At 44.9% G+C, this 24,129-nt stretch overlaps 1 protein-coding gene across 1 annotated transcript; it reads left to right on the forward strand.

Annotated features, from left to right (window-relative positions):
* Positions 1-11,247: 11,247 nt before the first annotated feature.
* DDB2 (damage specific DNA binding protein 2) lies at positions 11,248-23,164 on the forward strand. Its single transcript, XM_054400496.1, has 10 exons — positions 11,248-11,431; positions 13,699-13,829; positions 14,923-15,114; positions 17,800-17,966; positions 19,008-19,107; positions 20,430-20,607; positions 21,266-21,411; positions 21,664-21,828; positions 22,125-22,170; positions 22,847-23,164. Exons 1-10 carry the CDS (start codon positions 11,260-11,262, stop codon positions 23,095-23,097), a joined length of 1,548 nt encoding a protein of 515 aa, XP_054256471.1. The 5' UTR covers positions 11,248-11,259; the 3' UTR covers positions 23,098-23,164.
* Positions 23,165-24,129: the final 965 nt, after the last annotated feature.

Genomic DNA, 24,129 nt, shown 5'->3' on the forward strand with positions numbered 1-24,129 from the left:
TAAGAGTGTGGCAATCGTATAGCCAGTGTACTTGAGGTTCTGCTTTTCTTCATCTCTGGCTGCTTCAAACACATTTCTGGTTTTACTTGGTAAAAGCTGATTTACTGAAACTGTTCATTATGTGAATACTTGCCTTCCAGATATTTACCATCTGCAGACAAGAATCTGAAAGAAGACCATCATCAAGGTGTTTCTTAAATTCATCCAGTTCCTTGCACAGTTCTGAGTCCTAAACAGGCAACAGAATCAAGTACAACCAACTTTTTGAAGGGAAAGCTGAGTAAGGTAAGATGAGTGATAGGACATCTCTTAAGGTAAGGGAGAAGAATGAAGTAAAACATCACACCCATTGCTTCTGTTTCACATAGTAGTCAATTCAATTCCTCCACTTCTGTAGTGAGACTCTCTGTTCACCTTTTGTTGCCAGAAATAGATTTACTCACATGCTTCCTCCCAGGGAAATCCAAGCAACACAAAGAACTGAAACTCTTAAGACAGACTTCAGTACCATATGAACTGGCAGAGATATATACCAGCTCTTCCAGAGTAATTTTGCAGTGTCTTTTAAGGCACCAGGCATGTAAAAGGAAAGCATTGTTTGCTCTGAGGTCTGGAGAGAACATTCAGTAACTCAGATTTGCTTCACAGCATCTCCCAGTTCAAGAAGAGTTTGGCAGATCAAATCACTTCATAGATACTCCACTCCTAAAGATACTCATGTGTCTTTCTGACACATTTCCCAGAAGTACACACAGATAAGGAGGTGGAACTGGCCTGCACTGTGGAGATTCATACTTCAGGCATTCTTGAAGTTCATTATCCTGTATGTCATAGAGCAACTTATCTACTTTCACACTATCTGCACAGAATCTTCTCTTAGGTATCAGTAATGCCTCTTCAAATAGATTTTTGTATCTCAAGCCAAAGAACAGGACCATTAATGTAAACCACTTCATATCCCAGATGTTATCCACAAGAATGCAGGCAAACACAAGCAAATGGGACAGTCAGCCCAAAGGGCACACATTACAGAACGGATTCTAAACATTCAGCATCACTGTAACGTCATTTGCTTTCTCAGCCCATTGCTCAAAGCAATTATCTCAGTTTCTGATCTTCAGAACTTAACCTGATGTGAGGAAAGAACACTAGGAAGCTTTTTAAAAACAGAAAGCACAAACAGAACAATCCAGTGGGCTTTATTTCCACACACACATCCTCCTCCCCAATGGTTTCCTGAAGCAGCTCCTCTCACAGCCCAAAACCCTATTTTTTTTGTCTGCAAGTGACAGAAGCCTACTGGAGTCAACAGCACACTTTGACAAGAGTTTTCCACAGGTCAGCAGTCCGAGCTACAATGAAGAGCTGACTGAAAACACCAAGAAGCAAAAATATCTAGAATCATTCAAGAAGTGAAATATGCTGCATCTTCTTCCAATCCTCCATAGAGAGCTTCTTGCCCTTGTCAGAGGGCCTGCTCCAGAGCACAACACAACAGTGATGTAGCTGATAGAGCTCAGCACTTGCAGGAACAGCTGTCTGGCTCAGCAGCAGGAATAGCAAGGGAGAGGAGGAAGTTACTGCCAACATAGTCAGTTACAGGCAATTGAAAAGACTGATCACATCCCCAACAGCCCTGGAGACAAGTACTGTATCTCCCTGCAAACACAAGAGACCCAGCTTGGGCAAGCTTATAGCACGGACAGGACTGAGCAAGCTGAAGACCTGGTAATGGTTAATGGTTAGACTCAATGACCTTAAAGGTCTTTTCCAACCTGAACTATTCTATGATTCTGTAACACTATTAGTTGTAAGTTGCCTGGCAAAATACTAACTTCTTTAGCCTGGAAAAACTTACCAAAAGGTTGCACTAAATAGAGTCCTACCACAGTCCCCCACTAAGAGCATAAAATCCCACACAAGCCTAATGCCTCTGGATCCAGGCCCCTGGTACCATGGAGATCTCTCTTATGCTTCTTCAGCAAACTACAATGCCCAGTGACAACCACTAGATTTAACACACACGTCCTGACTATCACAAGGCTCTTTCCTATTGTGCCATTCACAGCGAGGAGGAACCACTGAAGGCTGAGATATGGTTAGGATGCCAGTCACACATACTGCCTTAAAGCAGTGCCCAAGCTTCAGCCCACATTTCAGCTTGAAGGACATACCAGTCACAAAGCTGGATGTTTACAGCAGAGGCACCAGGTTCTTTTACATTGACATGACACTTTGTGCTGCTGGAAAAACTTGTGCCCAGACAATCAGAGTGCATTTGGATTTTAAATTACAAAAGGTCACCATGCTCCAAGGTAGTGGCAAAAAGCTACCCCTTGAACAGCTTCAAGTACACAAAGTCTTTGTTATTCTTCAAAAAGCAAAATCCCAAATTCTTCATGAAAACTTCCAGATACAGTACTCACTCGTTTCTGTCCCACCCACTAAGGCCTTACAGTAAGATATTCAGGAGCAGGTTTTTTTAATCTATTTGACACAGTTCTCTGTCATACAGTACCCTCTACACCCATGATGCTGAGTAACTAGCGATAAAATAGCCTGCCTGATCAGAAGGTCTGTTTTAAAAAGATAAAAGTCCCTCAAAGGGCTTAAACAGCTCTCCTATTGTTTAGGCATTTTCCCATGAACTGTCAAGAGCAGCCCAAATTCGCACATCACTGATCAGCTGATGGAAAAAAATAGAGGCAGTTTATTAATGCTCTTCAATCAAGAGCATAGGTTTTTCCACTCAGGCTACAGGCAGATACTTCTAGCTTTTGAGGTCCCCATCAATCCCTGGAAGCCAGCCATGACAGACCAAATAGTTCAAACAGCAACTAATCTACAGCCCTCAAGATGGCCAGAATAAAGAAGGAATTTACCATGCTCTGTGATGTGATATACCAGTTCCTAACAGAAGCTCATGTTGACCCTGATGCAGTCACTACTATTTTTCACAGCTTTGCATCTCATAAGAAAAGCATTTCCATTACAAATATGCCTGACTTCACTGCTGAATTAAAAACCACCACCAACAAAAGAAGCTATATAGATATATCTGTATTTATTTATTCAAACTCACGAATATCTGCAGAAAACCCAGATGATTTAGGCTACCTCTCACCTAAAATGACTAAAAGCACCAATCATCGTCCTGTGGAAAAAAAAAAAAAAAAGAATTTTTCAGGCTTTTACTACTTGGTTACACAGTTTGCCAAGGACCTGCGGCATTTTGGCATAGTCCAGTCGCACACAATCCTGATTCACTCACTGATGTTTGATCATGGAGTTCAAGGTGGGCAGTTGTTCTCTGGCCTATACATAGGTGACACACTAAAGTTACTGCTCTTTACAGCCTGAGAAGGGGAAGACAGTCTTCACTTGAACAAGTGTGGGCAAGCTAGAGAAGCTCAAACTCATAGGTCAAAAGAAAAAAGCCAATAAAGCAATACAATACAGCAGACACGGAATAGGGAAGGCAGCAAGCAGCTGATCCAGCTCACACATTCTGTTCCAAGATGCGACTCAAAAGATAATTTAGTAAATATTTTAAGGAACTTCTACTGAAATGCCATTAATAACACAAAACACTGTTGAAATAAAACAGACTGTCTCACACAGAGCATCTTGTGCTCTTCACAGAAAGGTGAACTCTTGCCCAAAAGAATGTGCCCAGTTATGCAATGCAAGGGGAGAAGCTCCACTTTGACTCCACCCAGAGACTAGCTCACACCTGGAGCAAGAACTATCTAGACCCAGTGATTTTAGCCTACACACTGCAGTTGTGCATTCTACTCCCATTACACACCAAGAATGGCTTGAGTCATACCACTACGATGGTAAGGGTTAGCAACTTCTTGGTGACATCTGAATTTCAGGGTGGAGTAGGAGGCTCTGCTAGGGTTCTGTACTGCAATCAATTGCCATCACATCAGAAATTCCTTTGTGCAAATTAGACTGGCAGTTGATCTGAAGGTTGATTCGAGGCTCATCTCCTGTTTTGAGAGGCAGGGTACACCAGTTGGGCAAGGAAGGTTAAAAAGTGAACAAAAAGACCAAACTACTTCGTAGGGCCAGAAGCATGCATCTGGAGGTGGTCAGCTAACCTCCCCCTCACCACCAAGCTCTGAGCCTCCTGCCAGCTGAGGAACTGCAGCAAGCAAAGGACACATAGTTGGCACAGAAAGTGGTGAAACTGGTTAATGCCTTTGGGCCACACTAGCTTCATTTATCAATAGCTTTGCTAAGATCATGGTTCCCTCCTCCTGTGTACAGTAGCAAATCATTGACTGTCTTCTCAAATATTGGATGTTCAGGCCCACTAATACCCTCCGTGTTTATCAGTTTTTTCCTATCCTGGGCCAGACAGGACACGGTAACCCCCGCAGCTTGCCAAGAAACACTGCTGCAGGCAGCACCCCTCACCCTGCCCCAAGGCTTGCTCTCTCCTCCCTGAGACCAAAAATGCTGTCGGCAGCCAGAATGGAAGAACAGAACACGACCAGGACTGTCCCGCTTGCCGTACTCCTCACTCCTGCTGTCAGGAGTCCAACTTACGAAGAAACAACATGGACCCCCTCTGAGACAAAGGGGTGCAGCCCCCCCAGGCCTGGGCCCCCACGAGGCCCCTTCCCCCATAGGGTCGTGGGAAGCCGCTTTACCCTCTCCCGCCTCGGCACTGCCAGCGCCCGCGGCTCCAGTTTCAGAGTGGGAAGCGGCTCAACACGGATGCGGCACAAAGGGGCCCCTGTCCCCGCCACGGAGCGGAGGCGCTGGCTCTGGAGGCAGAAGCCGCCGCAGCCCCCAGCGACGGGGCAGCAGCCCAGCCCAGGGGAGGCGGGCAGTAGGACACCCGGTGAAGGTCAGGCTAGCGGCCGGGTTGCAAAGGACGCGTAGGGACCGGAGCTCTCCCGAGCGGTTCCCCCAGCCCCCCATGAACAACCCGCCGCCCCTCTCGGCCCCGCAGTGCCGCCGCTCCCCCGCGCTTACCAGGAGTCTCCGCTCCGCGACAAGCCAAACCGCGCCGAGCCGCCTCCCGATTCCCTTCTGCCCACAGACAGCGCCCGGCTGGGCACCGCCTCCCTTTCCCGCCCCCCTTTCCATAAGAAAACTTTTCCCGAGCAGCAGCCAGCGCCTCCCGAGGAGCGCCGCCCGCCGCGAAAAGACGGCGGCGGGACCGGGCCGGGGCTCTGCCGCTGGGACTCTTGGAACACCACGGAGAACGGGTCCGAAAGGCATCCCGGCAGCAGCGTGGCGCCCGGCCCTGGGGGAGCGGGGCCCGCGGCCCCGGCGGAGGTGACCCTGCTACTTACCTCACAGGCGGCGCTTACTCGGCACAGCGGGACGCTCGGCGAAAAGCGGCTACCTGGGCTAGGAACGGGCGGGACCCTCCCCCTATTTCAGCGGCAGGACACAGGGGCTCCTCCCCGCCTCCAGCAGCTCATGGCGGGGCGGGTTCGGCCGTGCGCTCGGAACACTCCGGTGGCAGTGAGGCAGCTCGAAGAAGAATCCTACCTCCCCGCCCCCCTCTGCCGGGCTCTTGATCCAATTAACGGGCGGCCGCTGCCGCCGAGCGGGCTGCGCCCAGGCAGGTGGGGCGAGGAGGCAGCGCCGGCTCTCGCCACAGTGTTGCCCCCACGAGGAGAGCCTGGGGTCTACCCTTCTAAACAGCGAGGAGGGGGTTGGGGGCTGTCTTTTCCCTGGGGAAAGGAAGTATGCCTGTTCGAGTCGCCCTTGTCATGGCGGGCTCCGGGAGAGGGAGGGAGAGGAAGACAGTGGCGTCGGCCCTGTGTGGAGCTACCCACCCAGACCGATGCTTAGCTCAATTCTTCCATCTCTGTGTTGCCCGCTGGATTTGAGTCTTCAGTTAGTTATTTAGTGTGCTGTACTGGCCAATTGACCCGTAGGGACCCGAGTCAGCGTGGTATGCTCAATGAGTTCCCCAAGCCCTGCTGCCACCCAGCAAAGAGTTGTGGCCTCGTTTCTGAGCATAGTTAGATGTCACGCTCCTCGGGGTGGCGAGCTGCCTCATCCTCGGCTTAGCTTTGCATCCTTCTTTCACTTTCAGACCAATACTACCAATTCTGTTTGATTGCTCTCGTGTTCTCACAAAACCTTTATTTGCGTAGTCCGGACCTCATCTTTCAGCCCTCAGTCTCTTGGTTGAAACAAGGTTTTTTTTTTTCTATGCCAGGGATTTGCCAGCGAGAGTTTACACTTCTAACACCAGGCCCTACGTGCTATTTCCCAGGGATGCTACGACAGGGATTGCAGGAGCAGTGCTGGGAGGCCTTACTGGCCTGTCTCCTTATGACTGGTTCCAAGTGACTTGGAGACCAATTCCAAGGACCATCTGTGTTTGTGTTGATGTTTATTTCATCAGTGGAGAAAGGAAAGACTGAGAGCCTTACAGGAGAAAGAGAGAAAAAGGCATGCCATAAATCAGTTACTCTCACTTCTCTGGAGCAGTACTGGGATGTTTTCTTTCTCTTTCCAACTGCTCTGGGTTCCATAGGAGCCAAATAACTGTGCTGATGCCCTTCTGATACAATGAATTGCATCAACTTTGTATTTTATTCAAACCAAACCATACCCCTTTCTTTGGCATAGATACTCCCAAATTCAATTCCATTAAAATTTGAGGGTTTAATTCCATTATCAAACTAATGTACGTTAATGAGGAGTACAGAAAAGGCAAACAACTGTTATATATGAATATTCTATATCCTGCATCTGCCCTATGTTTCCATGCTGATTTTGATACTGATATCCTACATGCTGCACATTTAAGATAGAGTCATAGAATTATTTCAGTTGGAAGAGAACTCTAAGGTCAAGTCTCACCATTGACCCAACACCACCATGGCCACTAAACCATGTCCTAAAGTGTTGTGCCCACACGTTTCTTGAACACCTCCAAGGACACTGACTCTACTACCTCCATGGGCAGCCTGTTCCAATGTCTGACCACTCTTTCAGTAAAGAATTTTTTCCTAATATCCAATCTAAACCTCCCCTGGTACAATTTGAGGCCATCTCATCTTGTTCTATTATTTGATACCAGGGAGAACAGATCGATTCCCACATGACCACAACCTCCTTTTGGGCAGTTGTAGAGAGCAGTGAGGTCTCCCTACTGCTTCTTCTCCTCCAGACTAAACAATCCCAGTTCCCTCAGCTGCTCCTCATAAGATTTGTTCTCTAGACCCTTTACCAGCTTTGTTGCCCTCCTCTGGACATACTGCATCAGCTCAATGTCCTTCTTGTAGTACATGTTTTCCATTCCTGGCCACCCCAATACTGATTAAAAGGCAAGAGTACTATATAGTGTGGCTGCTGGAATAATTTCCGTCAAGGCTGGAATAGCTTGGGGAAAATTGGCTTCCTAGGTAAATGTGGTGGTATTTTTGTATTTTATCCTTTGGGAAGAAGGAGAGTCAGATAGCTTGATACTTACTCTTCTACCTCTTTAGGATTTTTCCCCCTGCTTTTTAGTGGAATATAGACTTATTTTCATATACACACAACCCTCTAGTTGTTGTAATGGTACTCTTTGCATCAGTAGTCACGCTAAAGTAGCCAAAACCATTCATGCTTTGGACAAAGATCCTGGCAACAGGGAGGCAGAATAGCCAGTAGTATTACAAATACCATGAGATTGATCATCTTAGTCACAATATAGCTTTATCAGACCTGGTGACAAGACAGATTTATTCTGTGGTAGAGAACCACATCCCAAAACTAAGGCAGAGTCTCAACACAATTGTATGTCAGACAAAAGGCATCATAAAAGTAAGCCTAATATTCTGCCCATGTGTAATTATGCTCCTCTGACTTTGCAGCATACTGTAGTTTGAAGAGTATGAGACTGTAAATACATATAAGAGTATTTTCTCAAATTAGCCTTTTGTGGCTTGCTCAGGGTATTATACACACAGCAGCAGCACCCCAGGCCAGTGGCATCCCTTGTGTGTGTGATTAGTGCACTATCTGCTATTCTTGTCCTCACTGAATAATAATTACAAAAATATCTACTGAGTCTCTAGAACAAAAAGAAAGCTTGGTGTTAGTCATTGACAAAATTACTGTATTTAGTGCTGTATTTAGCATTGGCATGGCCTCACCTTGAATTTTGTGTCAGTTCTGGGCCCCGTAATTTAAGAAGGATCCTTGAAATGTCCAGAGTTTGGGCTTGTCTAGTTTGGAGAAAAAGAGGCTGAGGTGCAACCTCTGCTCTTTAGAGCTTCCTGAGAAGCAAAAATGGTGAGGGAGGTGTTCACCTCTTCTCCCTGGTATCCAATGATAGGACGCATGGAAACAGTTCAAAACGGCACACAGGGAGGTTCAGACTGGACAAGAGGAAGTATTTCTTTACCAAGAAGGTGGTCAAACACTGAAACAGGCTTCCTAGAGAGGTGGTTGATGCTCCAGGCCTCTCAGTGTTTAAGAGGCATTTAGACAATCACCTCATATGCTTTAACTTTTGGTCAGCCCTGAAATGGTCAGGCAGCTAGACTAGATGATCATCATACATCTCTTCAACTGAAATAGTCTATTTTGTTCCATTCTAAAAAATGCTAACTGTGATAGCTCCAAGCAGGAAACAGTGTAAGTTTCCGTGCATATACTTAGCATAGGGATGGTACTGCCAGGAGACAAATGGAGTGGGGATAGGAAGTGCACCTTTTTGATGGAGATAACTTGGGTAACAGAGTTTTCTTTGGGATTAATACATAGAACGCTTACATCAATACGAGTCTTCCAATCTGCTTTAAGAAGGTTGGTGTCTGGGTCTTTTCAGTTACAAATCTTGAAATGTGTCCCCTTTAAAGCATATGAAAACTAAAAGGTATTTAGTTCTATGTAATTTAACTGGTATCTTGTTCTTGATTCCTGATGAACTCCATATGTTCTGTTTTCAGTGAAGACGATGTCTGCAGACCTATAGATGAAACTTGGATCAGTTTAAAGCTATTTTTTTTATAATGGTTTATCTTCCTGGGAATACAGGCTTCAGAAGGAAGAAGGGAAGTGCTGCTTTCAATTATTCTTCTTGCTATTTTTTGCTAATGGGTACAGATCTATGAAGAATGCTGTGTATTACAAAGTGCTTGATAAGAGAAGATTTGCTAGTCAGGTTGATGTGTATTTTCAAAACCAAATTGTCACTGTTTGTGTATGTCATTCTGATTCTCAGGATGGAAGCAACCAATACAATGTTGTTACACTTGGGGAGAAAGCTGTAGGGTCTTTGTTTTCTGTAGTAGTTTTGCTGTTCGTTTCCTAATATGCGAGACGATGCGTAGGTAATTATAGTTACAGTACAAAAAAGCTCCAGCACTAAAGCCCAATCTCTAAAGCCTCACAATTCAAGAAGTGGTTATGTACAGCTATTTTAGGACTTGTCTTCATAGCCAGCTGTGTGGATGACTGAACCTTAAATTACTCAGCATAGTTACTGGTAGGCCTGGAGCACAGGACACTTTTAAGGTTCACCAGGCAACATGGCGTGCAGACAGCAGCCTTCTTTGCAGGTAGAGGTGGTAGGACTGTGTCTTCCCCATTCTTGTATGCTTCATCATATAAGATCTGTTAGTCCCTGAGCTTATCCATACTTGGATATCTTACTTGCCTTTAAAGTGCATTTTCTTGTTGGGTTCCAATACCAGGTGCATCCTCTTGTGGAAGCCTTGTTTTGAAATGCTGTAATTTTTGATTGCTGTTTGATGGAGGTATTTGGGCCCTTACAATGCAGCTTTAACATGCCAATTTGGTGCTCTAGAAACTAATTAAGTATGGAAGATTCTAGGTCATGCACAAAACCCCACAACAATAAGCTGCCAAAGATGACCCAGATACTTTGTGTGTTTGGGGCCATGCCCCGGGGTCAGCGTGAGGCTCGCAGCGCCCCCCTCCCCGTGCCATCCTGCACCTGCCGAGCCGGGGGTGCTGCTTACGCTGATCGTCGCCGCGGCTGGGCCGGCGGGGAGGCTGGCAGAGGGTAAGAGCGGCTGAAGAAGGCGGCAGCAGCTAGGGCTGGCACCTTGGGCCTATTTCTAGCCTCCCCATGCCGAGGCTGCTGGCTTTCAGCGGCGAAGGGTGGGCAGCGGTCGCTCCTGCCGGGTGGGGCCCGCATGCTCTTTGTCGCTCCCCGCGGCCTGGCGGGTCCGGCGGGGAAGCGCTTCCCGCCTCGCCGCACCGGTAGCCGCTGTCCCCCTCCTTCCCGCCCCGGTTATGAAACCGCGGGGGAGGGGTTGACTGCCACCCGTCGTTCTCGGCCGTGCCGGAGAACGCAGGCTGCTGGAACGCAGGTGAGAGCGGGGCGGCCTTTCCCGCCCAGGCCGCGGGGGAGCCGGGCTGCGGCCGAGCCCGGGGCCTGGCGGGCCGCGGCCCTGAGGGGCAGCCCCGCGGGCACCCTTAAGACCCGGCGGCGCGGGGTGAGCGGTCTTTGGGGAATGAGCGCGGGGTCTGCCGAGCTGTATTTAACGCGGGCAGAGAGCCTTGACAGCCATTCACGAATGGCATTCAGATTCATAAATAAGTTTAGCTCTAGCATGGGATCAGCCTCTACGAGGCTCTTCGCAGAGGACCTTCTAGGGGGATCCCCAGCTACAAACAGCGTGTGACGCATCGCCTGCCAGCTACAAGGAAGGCTTGTGGGAGGCCCGCACTTTCTGTCGGGATTTGGTCGTCAAAACACAAGATAGTCAGTGCATCCAATCTCTAGTCAGAAGAGCAGTTTAAGTGTGGTTGCCGGCTCATGGAGGAGCCTAGTATCAGGTGGTAGTTGTGAGGAAAAGTGGCTGTTAAATAGGAAGCACCTTCTGAACATATTTAGTGGAAGACTAGTTGGCCCTCGCCATCACCATAAAAGCTCTGATGTTTTTTCTTATCAGAATCTAAAGAACTCAGTGTGAACTACTAGAGAAACAGTTAGGAGCCCACATGGTTTCACAGATGTACTTTGTGCAGTTTTGAGGAAGCTTAGAAGTTGGTTAAAAGCACATCTGTCAAAACATATTCTAATGCTTTAGGATATATTAATTTTCATATGTGAACAGAGAAGAGTTTATTAAATCTATTTCCCTCTAGCAGAGCACAACAAAAAGCTAGTGTCATGCTGAAGAAAGAGGGTACGTGTATAATCATTACTTTCAGACCACTGGGATGTGTTTCATTCCAGTTTTGCTCTCCATCCTCTAGTTAAAAGTGTATGACAGTCATACCTTCCATGCTGTTTGCTTTTAGTGGGCAGACAGAATGGCTCCAGTGAACCAGCCAAAGGACAAAAAGCATGACAAGGCGCTTGAGCACTGGACGGAAGAAGCAAAATCATCTGGGAAGAGGAAATTGGACTACGAGGAACTAGGAAATGAGCCACAAGCAAAAAGATTGATTGTGAGAAAAACATCCAAACCCCCAGAGAAAATGGGTAATGCTTCCTTGGATCCTTACTGTTTCTCCCCGCCAGATTTACCCTAAATGACCTTCACTAATCACTTCCCATGTGCTTTTTTTTCCCTTTAGTATGTAACTTAAAATTTCTTAAAGATTTTTGATACATGAGGAGAGGTGTCTTAAGTTCTAAGGTACTGGAATGGTTATCGAGAAAATTGTGTAGACTTGACCTACAGTAAGGACTATTTTCATGTAATCGTTTAGGTTGGAAAAGACCCTTAGGATACCAAGTCCAGCCATTAACCTAACACTACCAAGTCCACTACTGAATCATGTCTCTCAGCATGATGACTATACCTTTTAAATCCCTCCAAGGCTGGTGACTGCACCACTTTGCTCAGCAGCCCGTCCTAATCCTTAACCCTTTTGGGGAAGAAATTGTTCCTAATGTCCAATCTAAACCTCCCCTCGTGCAACCTAAAGCTGTTTTCTCTTGTCTTATCACTTGTTTCTTGTGACAGGAGACCGAAACCCACTGTGCTACAGTCTCCTTTCAAGTAGTTGTAGAGAACGAGGTAGCCTGCCCTGAGCTTCTCTTTCTCAGATGAAATCTTTAGTTCCATTTTTTGTTTAGGAGGTCAGTGGACTTAATGGCTTTGTAAAATGCTTTCTGTACAGTTTTGGCTTTAAGGATCCAGAAATTACTGAAGTGTTTTTCCACTGTCACAGATACAGGAGTTGTACTATTTTGTACATTTACATTTTCTAGAATGGAGCAGTTGGCGCTGTGAACAGTGGATGTCGAGGCAAAATACTCTGTTTGAAAGGAGTTCCATGTATAATTGTGGATAGTTAAAGCGTCTTCTGTAGGTAATTTATCTACATGCTTGAAGTTACAATAAAAATCTTGATTTTCAGATTTGGTAAGCATCTGTAAGGTTCAGAGGAAATTTGACGTACTTAGAAAAATATGAGGCAAATCATATTTTCCCCTTCAACCTCTTTTTAAAAGGTGGAGAATGTTGTATTTGAGCTTTTCCTTTCTGTGTTCCAATTTTGATTTTTGTGTTTTGGATTTTTTTTTTTCCTGAGCCATATAGGACAGGTTCAGTCTCTTTTCAGTTGAACCACCTTTTAACAGGGTTTCTTCCAGAATATTCTAAAAAGGCCTACGGGTTGATCCTTAATAAATTACCCTTCATAATAAAATGGAATTTTGAAAACAGTACCATTATTTCCATCACCTCTGAAAAAAGAACCGTGGATGCTAATTCTGTAGAAAAAATGAATGAAAATGTGAATACTTTTGTTCCTGTTTGAGCAGGTGTGACAAGTATTAGCATTATGTTGGCATGTGAATAAAGAAGTTTAGTTTGAAACCTTTACATTTCTAGGCTCCAGCATTGCATTAAAGAAAGATTTTGTTTATCTTCTAATCATATAGAATGATTCCTCTGTTTTCAGTCTTATGTTTTTTTTATAAATACCCTTAAATTAAAATAGCATTTTTGTTTCTTAAGCAATGCATTTGACATCTAGAGCCCTTGGCGTGTTACAAACCATTGCCATGGGGATAATTAGATCAGAGACATGGGACTGAACAGATCTGGGTTTTTTTAAAGGTCTCTGAAGAGAAAAATTTGGAACATGAATAAAATGTAAAAGCATGCTGTACTCTCAGCAAAATTTTTTTCAGCGATGAGGCGTCAGCAAGTCTATTATGAAAACCAAAACTCATAGTACTGCAGGCAGACTATGGGCTACAGCACAAGCAGATGGAAAATTCTGATTCACAAGCAGACGTTTCAGGAACTTTTTGTGAACTCATGTTGCTACGCTTGGGGAATTTTCAGGTGTTTGCATTTCTGCTGGTCACACATGACCTTCCCTTTGCTGTACCCTGGGGCTTACCACCTCCCATGGCTTATTTCCAAGTTGTTGGGACTTTTGATAGTTTCATGTATTTTGGATATTAACCATTCAAACTGCATACTGTTCAAGCACCACCTGTGGCACTGCTTTAGTGCTTTCTTGTCTCTTTGATAAGTCTTTGGCAAGGAGAAGGAAAGTTTAACAAAAGGAAGCATATACAAAGCCCTGTCAGTCTGGGAAGCACTGGACTCCATAATTGCAGAGGCTGCGGCACCTTAGGCATGTAAGAATTATTTAGAGACTTTTTATCTTGTGGACAGAGCTTTCTGTGGATGTAGCTGCAAATGCAAATGTCTCCCCATATTGTTTACTGAATGAATGTGACAGCTGTTGCTTCTCAGTAAGTTTTACTGTTTTCCACTCTGGCAGGTTGGAGTGGAGGTAGGTCCATGATGAAAAACAACAGAGTCCTTTTCCATCAGCTGGGGCGGCAGTGCAGCATTGTTCATTATCTCTACCAGAACATGCTGGGAGGTTCCATTCGGGCACAGCTCAGGCAGGTGAGGAGTTTATTCTTCTTGACCCACTGGACATCTCAGCTGCCTACATAAAAACACCTTAAGCACAAGCAGGGAAACTTTAAAGGGGCTTAAAGTTCTTCACATACAGTTTGTGGCTCCCAAGTCTGACACACCCTTATGTTTCTTAGTCCTGTAAAACGCAAGCACTGAGCTGGCTTTCCCTTTCAGTTGTCCTGGCCCTGTCACTCTACATTTTATGCTCTGTTCTGTGCTTCCTCAAATCATATTGAAACTTTGCCATTCTACCAACTAAGTTACTGCACAGTGCTACTTTTGCATGCTGATCTGACTGTTTCATCATACTATTTTTGTATCCACTCTGCTTTGCTAATCATGTCAAGTTTAATGTTGATTTTTCCTCTTCACAAACACATTCCATGAAGACCATGATATTTTACTGCTTTTCAGAGCCATACTCCTCCTTTCATTTGAAAATCAACTTTTTTCTGCAACATCCGTAGGTGGGAAGCACCTGGGCTGGCTTTATCTTCCAGGTGATTTATCTAATTTAAGTATCTAAATGGTAAAGGGATCACCAGACTCATGCAAGCAGTACTTGTTCCTCATCTGAATAGCAACAGAATCATGTCATGGTTTCTCATTCCCTATTTCAAGTGTTCTGTTCACTCTTACGCTGTATAATTAAGCTGCAGGCAGTTTGGATGGAGGACCCTAATACTCTATCTCTAGATGGTGTGTTAGCATTTTTTGAATGCTTAGTAAAGACAGAGAAGAGTCCTAAGTGACTTTTATTGATGTGGAGGCTTGTTCTTCTCCCTTGTTAATTTTCCTGCCCTCTTAGCTCAGGCCATGAGACATAGCTGGCTCTGTGTACATCACTTAAAGCATGATATCTCGCAGTTCTTTGTTGCTATCTGAGTACTGTGGCTGATGTGAATTTGTGTGGTCACAGGCTGTTTCCCTTGGGGACAGCATGTTCTCTTCATTCTGCAGAGAGGCTTGGAATTTTGTTTGAACATACTAACACTGATAACAGTTAGAAATTCTTAGCATTCCTCATTTACAGACTCCTGGGAATCCCTGAAAAAGTAATAATTACATTTTTTAACAGTGTCTGCAGCTGCCCTTTCTGCGTTCTCTAGCCTCATACCGCCTGTTTCGAACAGCAAGTCCCTTTGACAGGAGAGTGACATGTCTGGAATGGCATCCAACACACCCCAGTACTGTAGCGGTTGGTTCCAAAGGTGGAGACATCATCCTCTGGGATTATGAAGTACTTACTAAAACCTGCTTCATAAAAGGGGTAAGTCTTGGGGTGTATGGAATGGGTGGGAGAGAGAACCAGAGTACCAACAAATACTGCAGGTCAAAATTGAAGTCTGTTGGGTCTTGGGTGTCAGAGTAGCCAGCTGTGCGGCAGGACTGAGATGCAGCAGCACATGTGTTTCTAAGTCCCAGACTGTTCTAGTGGAGAGAACTGAGTTGGGTTCAGTTCATGATGAAGCAGTACTTGATGTGTGCTCAGTGGAAAAACAATACAGAAACTGGCAAAACAGTTATGCCAGAAACAAGTAGGCAGAGAGGGTCTATCTGTCTGGTTTAGGTCTTGATCTTTCTCTGCTCAACTTTTATTCTGTGTCAGATGAAGAAAGTTTTTCAGGTGGGGAGAAACAAAGTGCCTTTATCTAAAATGAGAAACTAAGGCAGAATGAACGTTTCAAAAAGCTGGGACGTCCATTCCTTGCTTTATTCAGCCATTCCCATTCCGACAGGGGCTCAAAGACTGTAACTTTTCTCCCCTTTCCAAATTAACACAGATATTCAGTGGGAGGAGGTTTACCCTCCAGAAATTCCAGTTATCTCTCTCTTTTTGTAAATAGCATGGTGCCAGCCAGCCCCATGCTTGGGGAATGAAATAGTTCAGTTTTGTCCTCCAGGAGAGCAGCTGTCTAGACAGCCATCATGTGGCAAGACATGGTTGTCTTTGTCTCCTGGGAGGGTTGTGGTGTTTTCCACTGTTGCTGTTCAGGACATAGCAGTGATTGCAGACTTACAGAACACACATTTCTCCTTCCCCATCACTCAGTGGATTTTTCTTTTGTTCATCCCCTTCCTTGTAGATGGGAGCTGGAGGGGCCATCACAGGAATGAAGTTTAACCCTTTTAACCCTAGTCAGCTGTACACTTCGTCAGTTGCCGGCACTACCACCCTTCAGGATTTTAATGGCAATACTGTCCGAGTCTTCACCAGCACCGAGGACTGGGAGTAAGAAATACAGCAATGCTTTGGGCCTCTGTGTCCTGCTGGCGGGAGTGCTACAGAGAGGGAGAGAGAGAGAGACAGACAGAGACAGAGTGAGGCAGATGTTTGTCTCCAATGTGTGGGAGCTGGACTTCCTCTTCTCTACATACATGTCCATTATCCTCTGAATTTCAGGGATCCTCTCTCTTCCAAGGAGGCTCACTCTTCCTTTTTATTTTTCCCTGAAATGGGGTGGTGGGTAGGAGAGAACTTTCCTTCTTGAAAAGGAGGGACCCTTTGATGTTGTTTATTTCCTGCTTATACATGGGAGGGAGTGGGGGTGCCAGTGGATTTCCTTAGCTCTCTGTTGTTAAATCTCCCATAGTTCTGTGCCTTTGGGGACCTTCTAACCTCTTCATCTGTTAGCAGTGCTGCTTGTTGTCAGAGGTTTTTTACAGGACTATTTCTAGTCCATTCAGTGCTTCTCCACAGACACTACTGACTTGAAGTGGTGCATGCCATAAGGATCATCCCACCCAGTTCATCCCACTTAACTTCTGGTGCTTATCAAAAATTCCAAATTTAAGAGTCTGGGCCACTCCTGAATTGCTAGAGGCAACTCTACCTGCCTGTGCTAAGAATCACCCTCTGAGACTTTTTTTTTTTTTTTTTTTTTTTTTTTGCTGTGGACTCATAAGTATGCCTGAGCTCTTCAGTTAGTTACTTCAGATTAGTGCTTAAAGGTAAGTGATGGAATTTGGGCTAGGCTAGTCTTTATTTTTCCTCGTCTGATTCTTTTTGGGTGGCAGCTTTCATGGCTGGTTTCCAAATTCGCTGTTCCAGCTGCAGAAGGTGAACTGCAGTAGTGCTTGGGATTACTGGACAGGTAAGCAAGGAGGGATAGGCTGGATCCTGGAACATGAGGATCTTGTGTCCCAGTGGGATGCCTGTCACAGCAATGATGACAATTTGCCATCCTACTGCTGTGAGGAGAGGCAAGCTCTACAAGCAGGCCTGTTTTAATCTTCATTGGCTTCTTGAAATCTAGTATTTACAATGAGACTTTATTGAGTAGTTGCTTTATGAGCAGGAGATGGAATGCACTTGAGTATCAAAGAGTTTGAGAACTCCCAGCTATCATCCTTCTTTTCTGTCTCTGTGTAGAGTTTTCCACATTTCCTCAGTAGACAGATTAGGGGGAAAACCAAAACAACAATATTATCACACAGAACATAAGATTCCTGTGCCACGGGGTTAGCAGTAGGATTTCTCCTTGCACCACTCTCATCCTGCCTGCTGGTACCTTGAGAAAGACCAGATACAGCACTGGAAGCAGCCTATAGGGAATTGATGAATGAAGTCTTTGTAAGAAAAGCTTCTTGCAGGGCTGTCATGAGATTTTTTTTGTGGTTTCTGCATGGAACAGTGCTGGGTTTGCTTGTGATCTCCTAGGGCTGGTCTGAGCCAGGTGGTTCACTGCACATTAGTTCTGCCCTCATAGCAGAAGAAGCAATGTTGCTGATGGGGTTTGCATCTCAGTGTGGTGGGGCTGAACATATAGGCTCAGAATGATTGTGCTCAGATGAGAAACTCACTAGAAAAAAAGAGTTCTTATATCCATGCCCTGTCAGAAAGCAGTGCATTTTACCTAGGGAAGCCAGCAACGTGTTCAAGGAGATGAGTGTTTAGTTAAGGTTTTGTCTTCCACTCTAACCTTGATGCCTCTTGGCTTTGTGTGTATTCCAGAAAGGGCCAGGAGATTCTCTCGGAGACATCAAGTTCAGTCCCTATGAGGCTGTGAAGCTTTATGTGGCATCAGGGGATGGCACCCTAAGTCTGCAGGACCTTGAGGGCAGAGCAGTGCAGGTCATCTCCCGTGTCTCGGACTGTGGCCATGAGTACCATAATGTTTGGTGAGAAGGAGGCACTGCAAGGTTGATTCTCTGTTCCTTGGGATTAATTCTGTGCTGCTTCTTGTGCTCTCTAATATCTTCACCTTTGCCAGTGTTAGGAGACTCTTGATAAGAATTGGTCCTGAGAGGGAGCTTGGGGGGACAGGTTCTTGGTCCTGACCTTAGCAGTACAGAATGAGTGAAATCTAAGCAGCCACAGTGCAACTACACTTTTAGAGTAGCTGATGATGATGCCTGCATCTTCTGGTATTGCTTTTTGGTGATGCCGTCTCCTGTCTTGCAGATGCTGACAGCTTTTCATTCATAAAGTGTGAGGTGAGAAGAGCAGGATAGCTTATTCCTCTTCATTGTTATCAGTGGGGTTTTTTTTGTCTGCAGAAGCTCAGGTTGCATAGGAAAGTCACAAAATATTCATGCACAGTCTGAGTTTCATGTTAGTGAGTTTACCCTGCTGTACTTCTGGAGGCTGACTCCAGCATAATTTATCTTTGCAAGTGAAGCTTTCCTAACAAGTTCCCAAAGGACCCCAGCTTTATCCTCACTGCCTTTCCCCTTCCAGCAGAGCTAGGGCTTGTGTCTTTATCAGGTAAGTCTGTGTTCAGTTTTCTTTCTTGGAGCATGAAGTTGAGCCAGTTTGATGTGCAACTTTCCAGTCCAAAGCTTTTGTCTTTTCTTTATTGCTTCTTCAGTGTTTTGTAGAAAATGTAATTTTAAAGTTGTTTCTGTACATTTGTCAGTGTCACAAATGTGTTCTGATCTTTCCCAAGGTGTGTCCATGTGCAGGAGTGGCTCTTAAGATTCTAGTATGTTCCACTGTCCTAATATGTCACACTCCGTCTAATGAGCACTTCACAAATGGCTAGGAAGGTATTTCATATTCATTCAGTCATGAACAGAAAACATTGCTGATAAGCCATCCACCTTCCTGATACTCAGGCCCACACTAGCAGTCTCCCTCGTCAGGGACAAGGTGTGAACTGGAGCTCCACCGCCTTCACTTGCCTCTGGGAGGCGGCACTGATTCTGTGTCTTTCCCTCTAGTTGCTGGTACTGCAGTGTTGATGTTTCTGCAAACTGCCGTGCAGTGGTGACAGGAGATAATGTGGGCAACGTGGTCCTGCTCAGCACTTCTGGTGAAGAGGTTTGTATGGTTCTGTGCAGTGTTTCCTCTACAGGAATCTTCATTGCTTATGTTCTTTCCTACACTACAGGGACCCTGAAAAGAGGACCAAGTGCCTTGCAGCTCAGGACATGAGTCCACCCATTGTCTAGGTGGTGCTAAGTTCTCCACTTCTGCCATTCTACATATTGTGTGTAATGGTAATAATTCCCAAATAGGGACTGTGTCCTACCCCATCCTTAACAGGGGCCATACTGCCCAGGGTAATCGCAAGATGTGAGCACCCTCTGCCAACAGCCTCCACATTTCCAGAAATTTAATGCTCTGATATAAGTTATTCAGGAGATAGTACTTTGATGTATACTCTTCCATGACCTTGGATTAGGTACTTAAAGCGTAACTTTGAAAATGTTGTAATAGAAACTGCATTGCTGCTATTGGACACGAGAGGGCAGGCAGAGGCAGGCTGTGCCCTCCAGGCTGAAGTGGTACAGCAACCTGTTGGAGAACCCTGTGAGTGGGCCCTGCTTTCACATCGTAATCAGCGTTTCTCCTGCCTGTAAGGAGAGACATCTGTAAGAGTTGGTCACTCAGTGGGCCGTGGCCAGAGGCAGCTGTGTAACACTGGTCAGGTCAGGCACGCTGCAAATGATTTGTGATTATTCAAGGTTAATTGCTCCCTTTCTTACTCTTTTTCTCCTGAAAGAATGTGAGTCTTTTCTGCACTTAGGAGATGCTCATTGTTGTAGAGAGGGTGTGCCAGCTTCATCCTTTTGATTAGAAATTACCTTCCATCTTTGTATATAACTTTATTCATGGGCATTTTATATCTATTTGTTCTTGTTAATTGAAATATTTCTCCTACCTTCATGTTTCTTTGCTGATCTGTTTCTAGAAGCCAATTATATCTCCTCTTACCTTTCTCATTAAGATAAACACAGCAGATTTTTTTGGGTCTCTACCACAAAGCAGGCCTTTCCTACTTACATTATCTTGTCAGCACATTATCTCTGCCTGTCCCAGTTTGTTTTAATCTTTTTGCAGGTGGAAAACTGGCACTGTATAAGATATACCAGATGTGATCTTCTTCCCTGGCATGAATCAGGGATTATGTTTTAATTTCTCATAGCTGTAATAAAATGGTGGATCAAAGTTCTAGAATTAAATTGTTAGTTCCCAAGGTCATTCTTTTTCGTTTCCAGTGGATAAACTCATGGTCTATTTTAGAAGTTTTGTTAACTCTGTAAATGTAAGACTCTGCATTAATAGATTATTATTCTGCTTCTTTAATTCAGATATTGATTATATTTTTTCTGTGTGACACTCTGTTTCCTCTGTTGCAGATATGGAAGCTGAAATTGCACAGAAAGAAAGTGACTCATGTGGAGTTTAACTCCCGATGTGAGTGGCTGTTGGCCACTGCATCTGTGGATCAGACAGTGAAAATCTGGGACCTCAGAAACATTAAAAATAAAACAAATTTTCTTCATCTGCTTCCTCATGACAAACCTGTCAATGCAGGTGAGTTAAGGATTGCATTGGTGTTTGCAGAGAGCCCGTTCAGCTCAGCATTTAACTGTTGTGGCAGTATTAGCTTTTGTTCAGATTTGAAATTGTGCAATAGCTAGTGTTACAGCAAGGAAGGCACTGGGAACATGTGGCCAGAGGCAAGGAGGTGGATGGGGTAGCTGCAGCAGTCTTAGACTTGCCGTACAAACTCGAGAGGCGAGTGTGGAAGAAGCAGCAGTACCTGAGATGACAAAACTGAGTTTGTGCGGACAGTTCCTTTGACAAAAGAAGAGCATGGGACTCGAATCTCTGGTTTTTGGGTACAGTTTTACCAGTTCATGGAAATCCCAACTGCAGATGTCTGTCTCCAACTTTTCCACTGCTATTCCATTAGAATGAGCAAGTTCTTTTCTTTGCAATGTCTGTTTCTGTGATACTAAAATGAGAATAATGATGTCCTATGCAACCCAGTGCTGTAGGTTTCAGCTTACTCTTTGTGAGAGCTTCACGTTTGTTTGGGAGAAGTCTTGTCTGTTAGGACACAGGGCTCTGTTCATATCCCTATTAAAGAAATAGCAATGGGCTTCCAATCAGAGAAATGTTACTTTTATGTTTCTTGTCAGCCACAGCATTATGATCTTTTGTTTGCTGTGTTGTCCACTTCTCCTAGCTTACTTCAGCCCAACAGATGGTGCCAAGCTCCTGAGCACAGACCAGCGCAATGAAATTAGGGTTTACTCATCTTCAGATTGGACCAAGCCACAGCATCTGATCCCACATCCACATCGACAGTTTCAGCACCTCACGCCCATTAAGGTGAGTTAAGCATGTGCAGTCTGAGGGGAGCACTGGATGCTGGCAGCTGGTTTAAGTCAGAAGTACCCGAGTGCTGGGAAGGGTGGTTGTTCACACTGCTGAAACTCCCAGCAGAGCGTTGTTCTGAGGATACTCATGTTCCTCAAGCTGGGAATGGCATGTAGAAACTTGCTAACACTGCTGGTTGTCTGGTGTTCGCCAGTATGAGCTCTGTCCCTTTCTCTTAACTCCCCATCACTGTTCTATGATTAGGCAACATGGCATCCTCGCTATGACCTCATTGTAGCAGGTCGCTACCCAGACCCTAAGTTCCCAGGGTATACGGTGAATGAGCTACGGACTGTGGATGTATTTGATGGAAACACTGGGGAGATGGTTTGTCAACTCCATGATCCAAACGCTTCTGGTATCATCTCGGTGAGTGGAACACTGTAGTCAAAAGGGACCACTGTGTATTGAATCACAGCCAAGAGATACAGGTTAGGACTAGAACAATAGGAGTATACGCATGACGCACTCATGCTTGTGTGGGGGTATGGCTGCCAGTTAAAGCTGCTGACTCGAGCAAGGCTAGTCCAAGAGTAAAAATACTCTTTAGGGAACGTTAGCTTTTCCAGATGGTTTGTTGCTGTTATATAAGTGGTGGTGCTCTTATGACTTTGTTATATAAGCAGTGAGGCTCTTACAGACTGTGATTGTGTTTCCATTTTCAGCTCAACAAATTTAACCCTATGGGAGACACACTGGCTTCTGGCATGGGTAAGTAAAGAGAACCTGGGGCACTAAGCACAGGTGGGTTCTACTCCTAGAAAAGGCCAGGCTTGTTTCATGAGACTGAAACAAGTTGTGAGTGAGGGTTTCCCAAATTCTGCATGCAAGTAGTCCTTTGTAAGTTCTTAACTTTTAAAAGGGATCAAGACCTTATTTTCAGTCTTTCACCTTTGCAGTTAGGAAACAGGTTGCTAGTCATCATCTGTGAATCATTCCCCAGAGCAGAGAGTCCAGCAGGGTGAGAAGCCACCCTGCAGTAAGGACCTGATGCCATCTGCCGGTCATGTGTCCCTGGCAGAAAGCCAGGGAGGGGGGAGGAAGCTTTTTCCTCCTAGGTTGTACCCTCTCCCTTCATTTATCTCATTTCCTAGGCTGCAGAGCAAAGATTATTCAGTTTTTTGCAGACTGTATGGGATTAAGGGAGCTGGCTATAGATTTAGGTTTTAGACTTGTGGCAGATGAGGTTAGGAATTACGTACGTTTCTTAATTAGATCAAATTTCCATGGCTGCATGGAAAAGGCATCTGCAGTAAAGATCTTTGCATCTTCTGTACCTTGGAAATATCTTAAAACAGAAAACGTTTTGAATTCCTGACATTTAAATGACATAGTATTATATTTGATGTAGAGTTTCTGATGCACAGTGTTTAATTTTTCCTCTCAGGCTTTAATATTCTGATCTGGAGCCGGGAGGAGATGGTGGCCAAGAAACAAGAACATCTTTTGAAAGCCATGACAGAACAGGGTATTGGAAGCTGGAGTTTGTCCAGACACAGAGGGCAAAGGCAAGCAAACCCTGGGACAAGTAAACTCAAAGCTAACTTACTGTCTTGGGAGCTGGAGGAGACGAGAACAAAAAGCAATGATTCTAAATCACAGGGAAAGAAGCGAAAAGGGAAGGATCTAGAGAACTGATTTAGTATTTTGATCCTTTCTAGATCACAGGGTACGAATTCCATGTTGGCAAGGAGCAGTATAAGCTGTGCAGGGTGTTAGACTTCTTTGTCCTTCCTCGTTGGATCTGGTCTTGCTTTCCTGATTCTCTTTGCTCCCCACTCTAGAATGTCAGTACTTAGTTCCTCTTCCAAATGGAGTTAGCATCAATTTTCTGAGGTGTTAACTTTGAAGATGTGCTCAGGTCCTGCTGAAGTAACTGCTTCCAGCCTGTTACAACTGCTTATCATCTGTCAGAGGTTACCATTTCCTGTAGTCTGCTGTGGAGCAGCTCCTGGCAGGATCCTTGGCCTGTTCTAATCAAATGGAGCTGAGAAGCTTGTTGCTAACGAGATAAACGTCCTGAAAAGGTAGAATGTTCACAGAGGTGGAGTGGTGGGTAGCTTGGATATCCCAGGGAACACCAGCCTCTCCCATATCTAAGCATCTTACAAAACATGCATTTGCAAAGACCTCAGGCTTAGTCTACTCTGTGCTTACAGCTACTTAACTACAACCACAAAGATGATGACCCCAGAGCTCTTCACCTAACTTATGCAAGAGCAGTATAGAGCTGGGAACCTACTGATTCTGTAGTTTCTATTTTCAGAGCTCTAGGATTTTTCTTGCAACTGATGTCTTTTTTGTTTTGGTTTGGTTTTTTATGCATGCCTATGCATTTCATGATGTTGGATAAAAGTGTTACAAAGCAGGAATTTCTTCCAAACACCCCTGCTCAGAGCCAAATCTCAAGACTACTGTTAAAAGTTTTGCTCTTTCTACTTTGTTTACAAGGCTGCCTGGGGCCTTGTTGCTGTCCCAGAGGTTAATGGATGGGAAAAGCTCCAGGTCTGCTCAGATTCCCTATGTTCACTTTTATAGTTTGGCAGTGTTGATATTAATAAAGTTTTCTACTAAACTAAAATTCTTCTTTGATATGAAGAGTGGCTGCTTTTAAGTATTCTGCTTAACTGCTTTCGAATGGAGGAGGAAGTTACTGACCTTTTTTGCCAG

This window comes from Indicator indicator, chromosome 4 (assembly GCF_027791375.1).
Source record: "Indicator indicator isolate 239-I01 chromosome 4, UM_Iind_1.1, whole genome shotgun sequence".
Lineage (NCBI taxonomy): Eukaryota > Metazoa > Chordata > Aves > Piciformes > Indicatoridae > Indicator > Indicator indicator.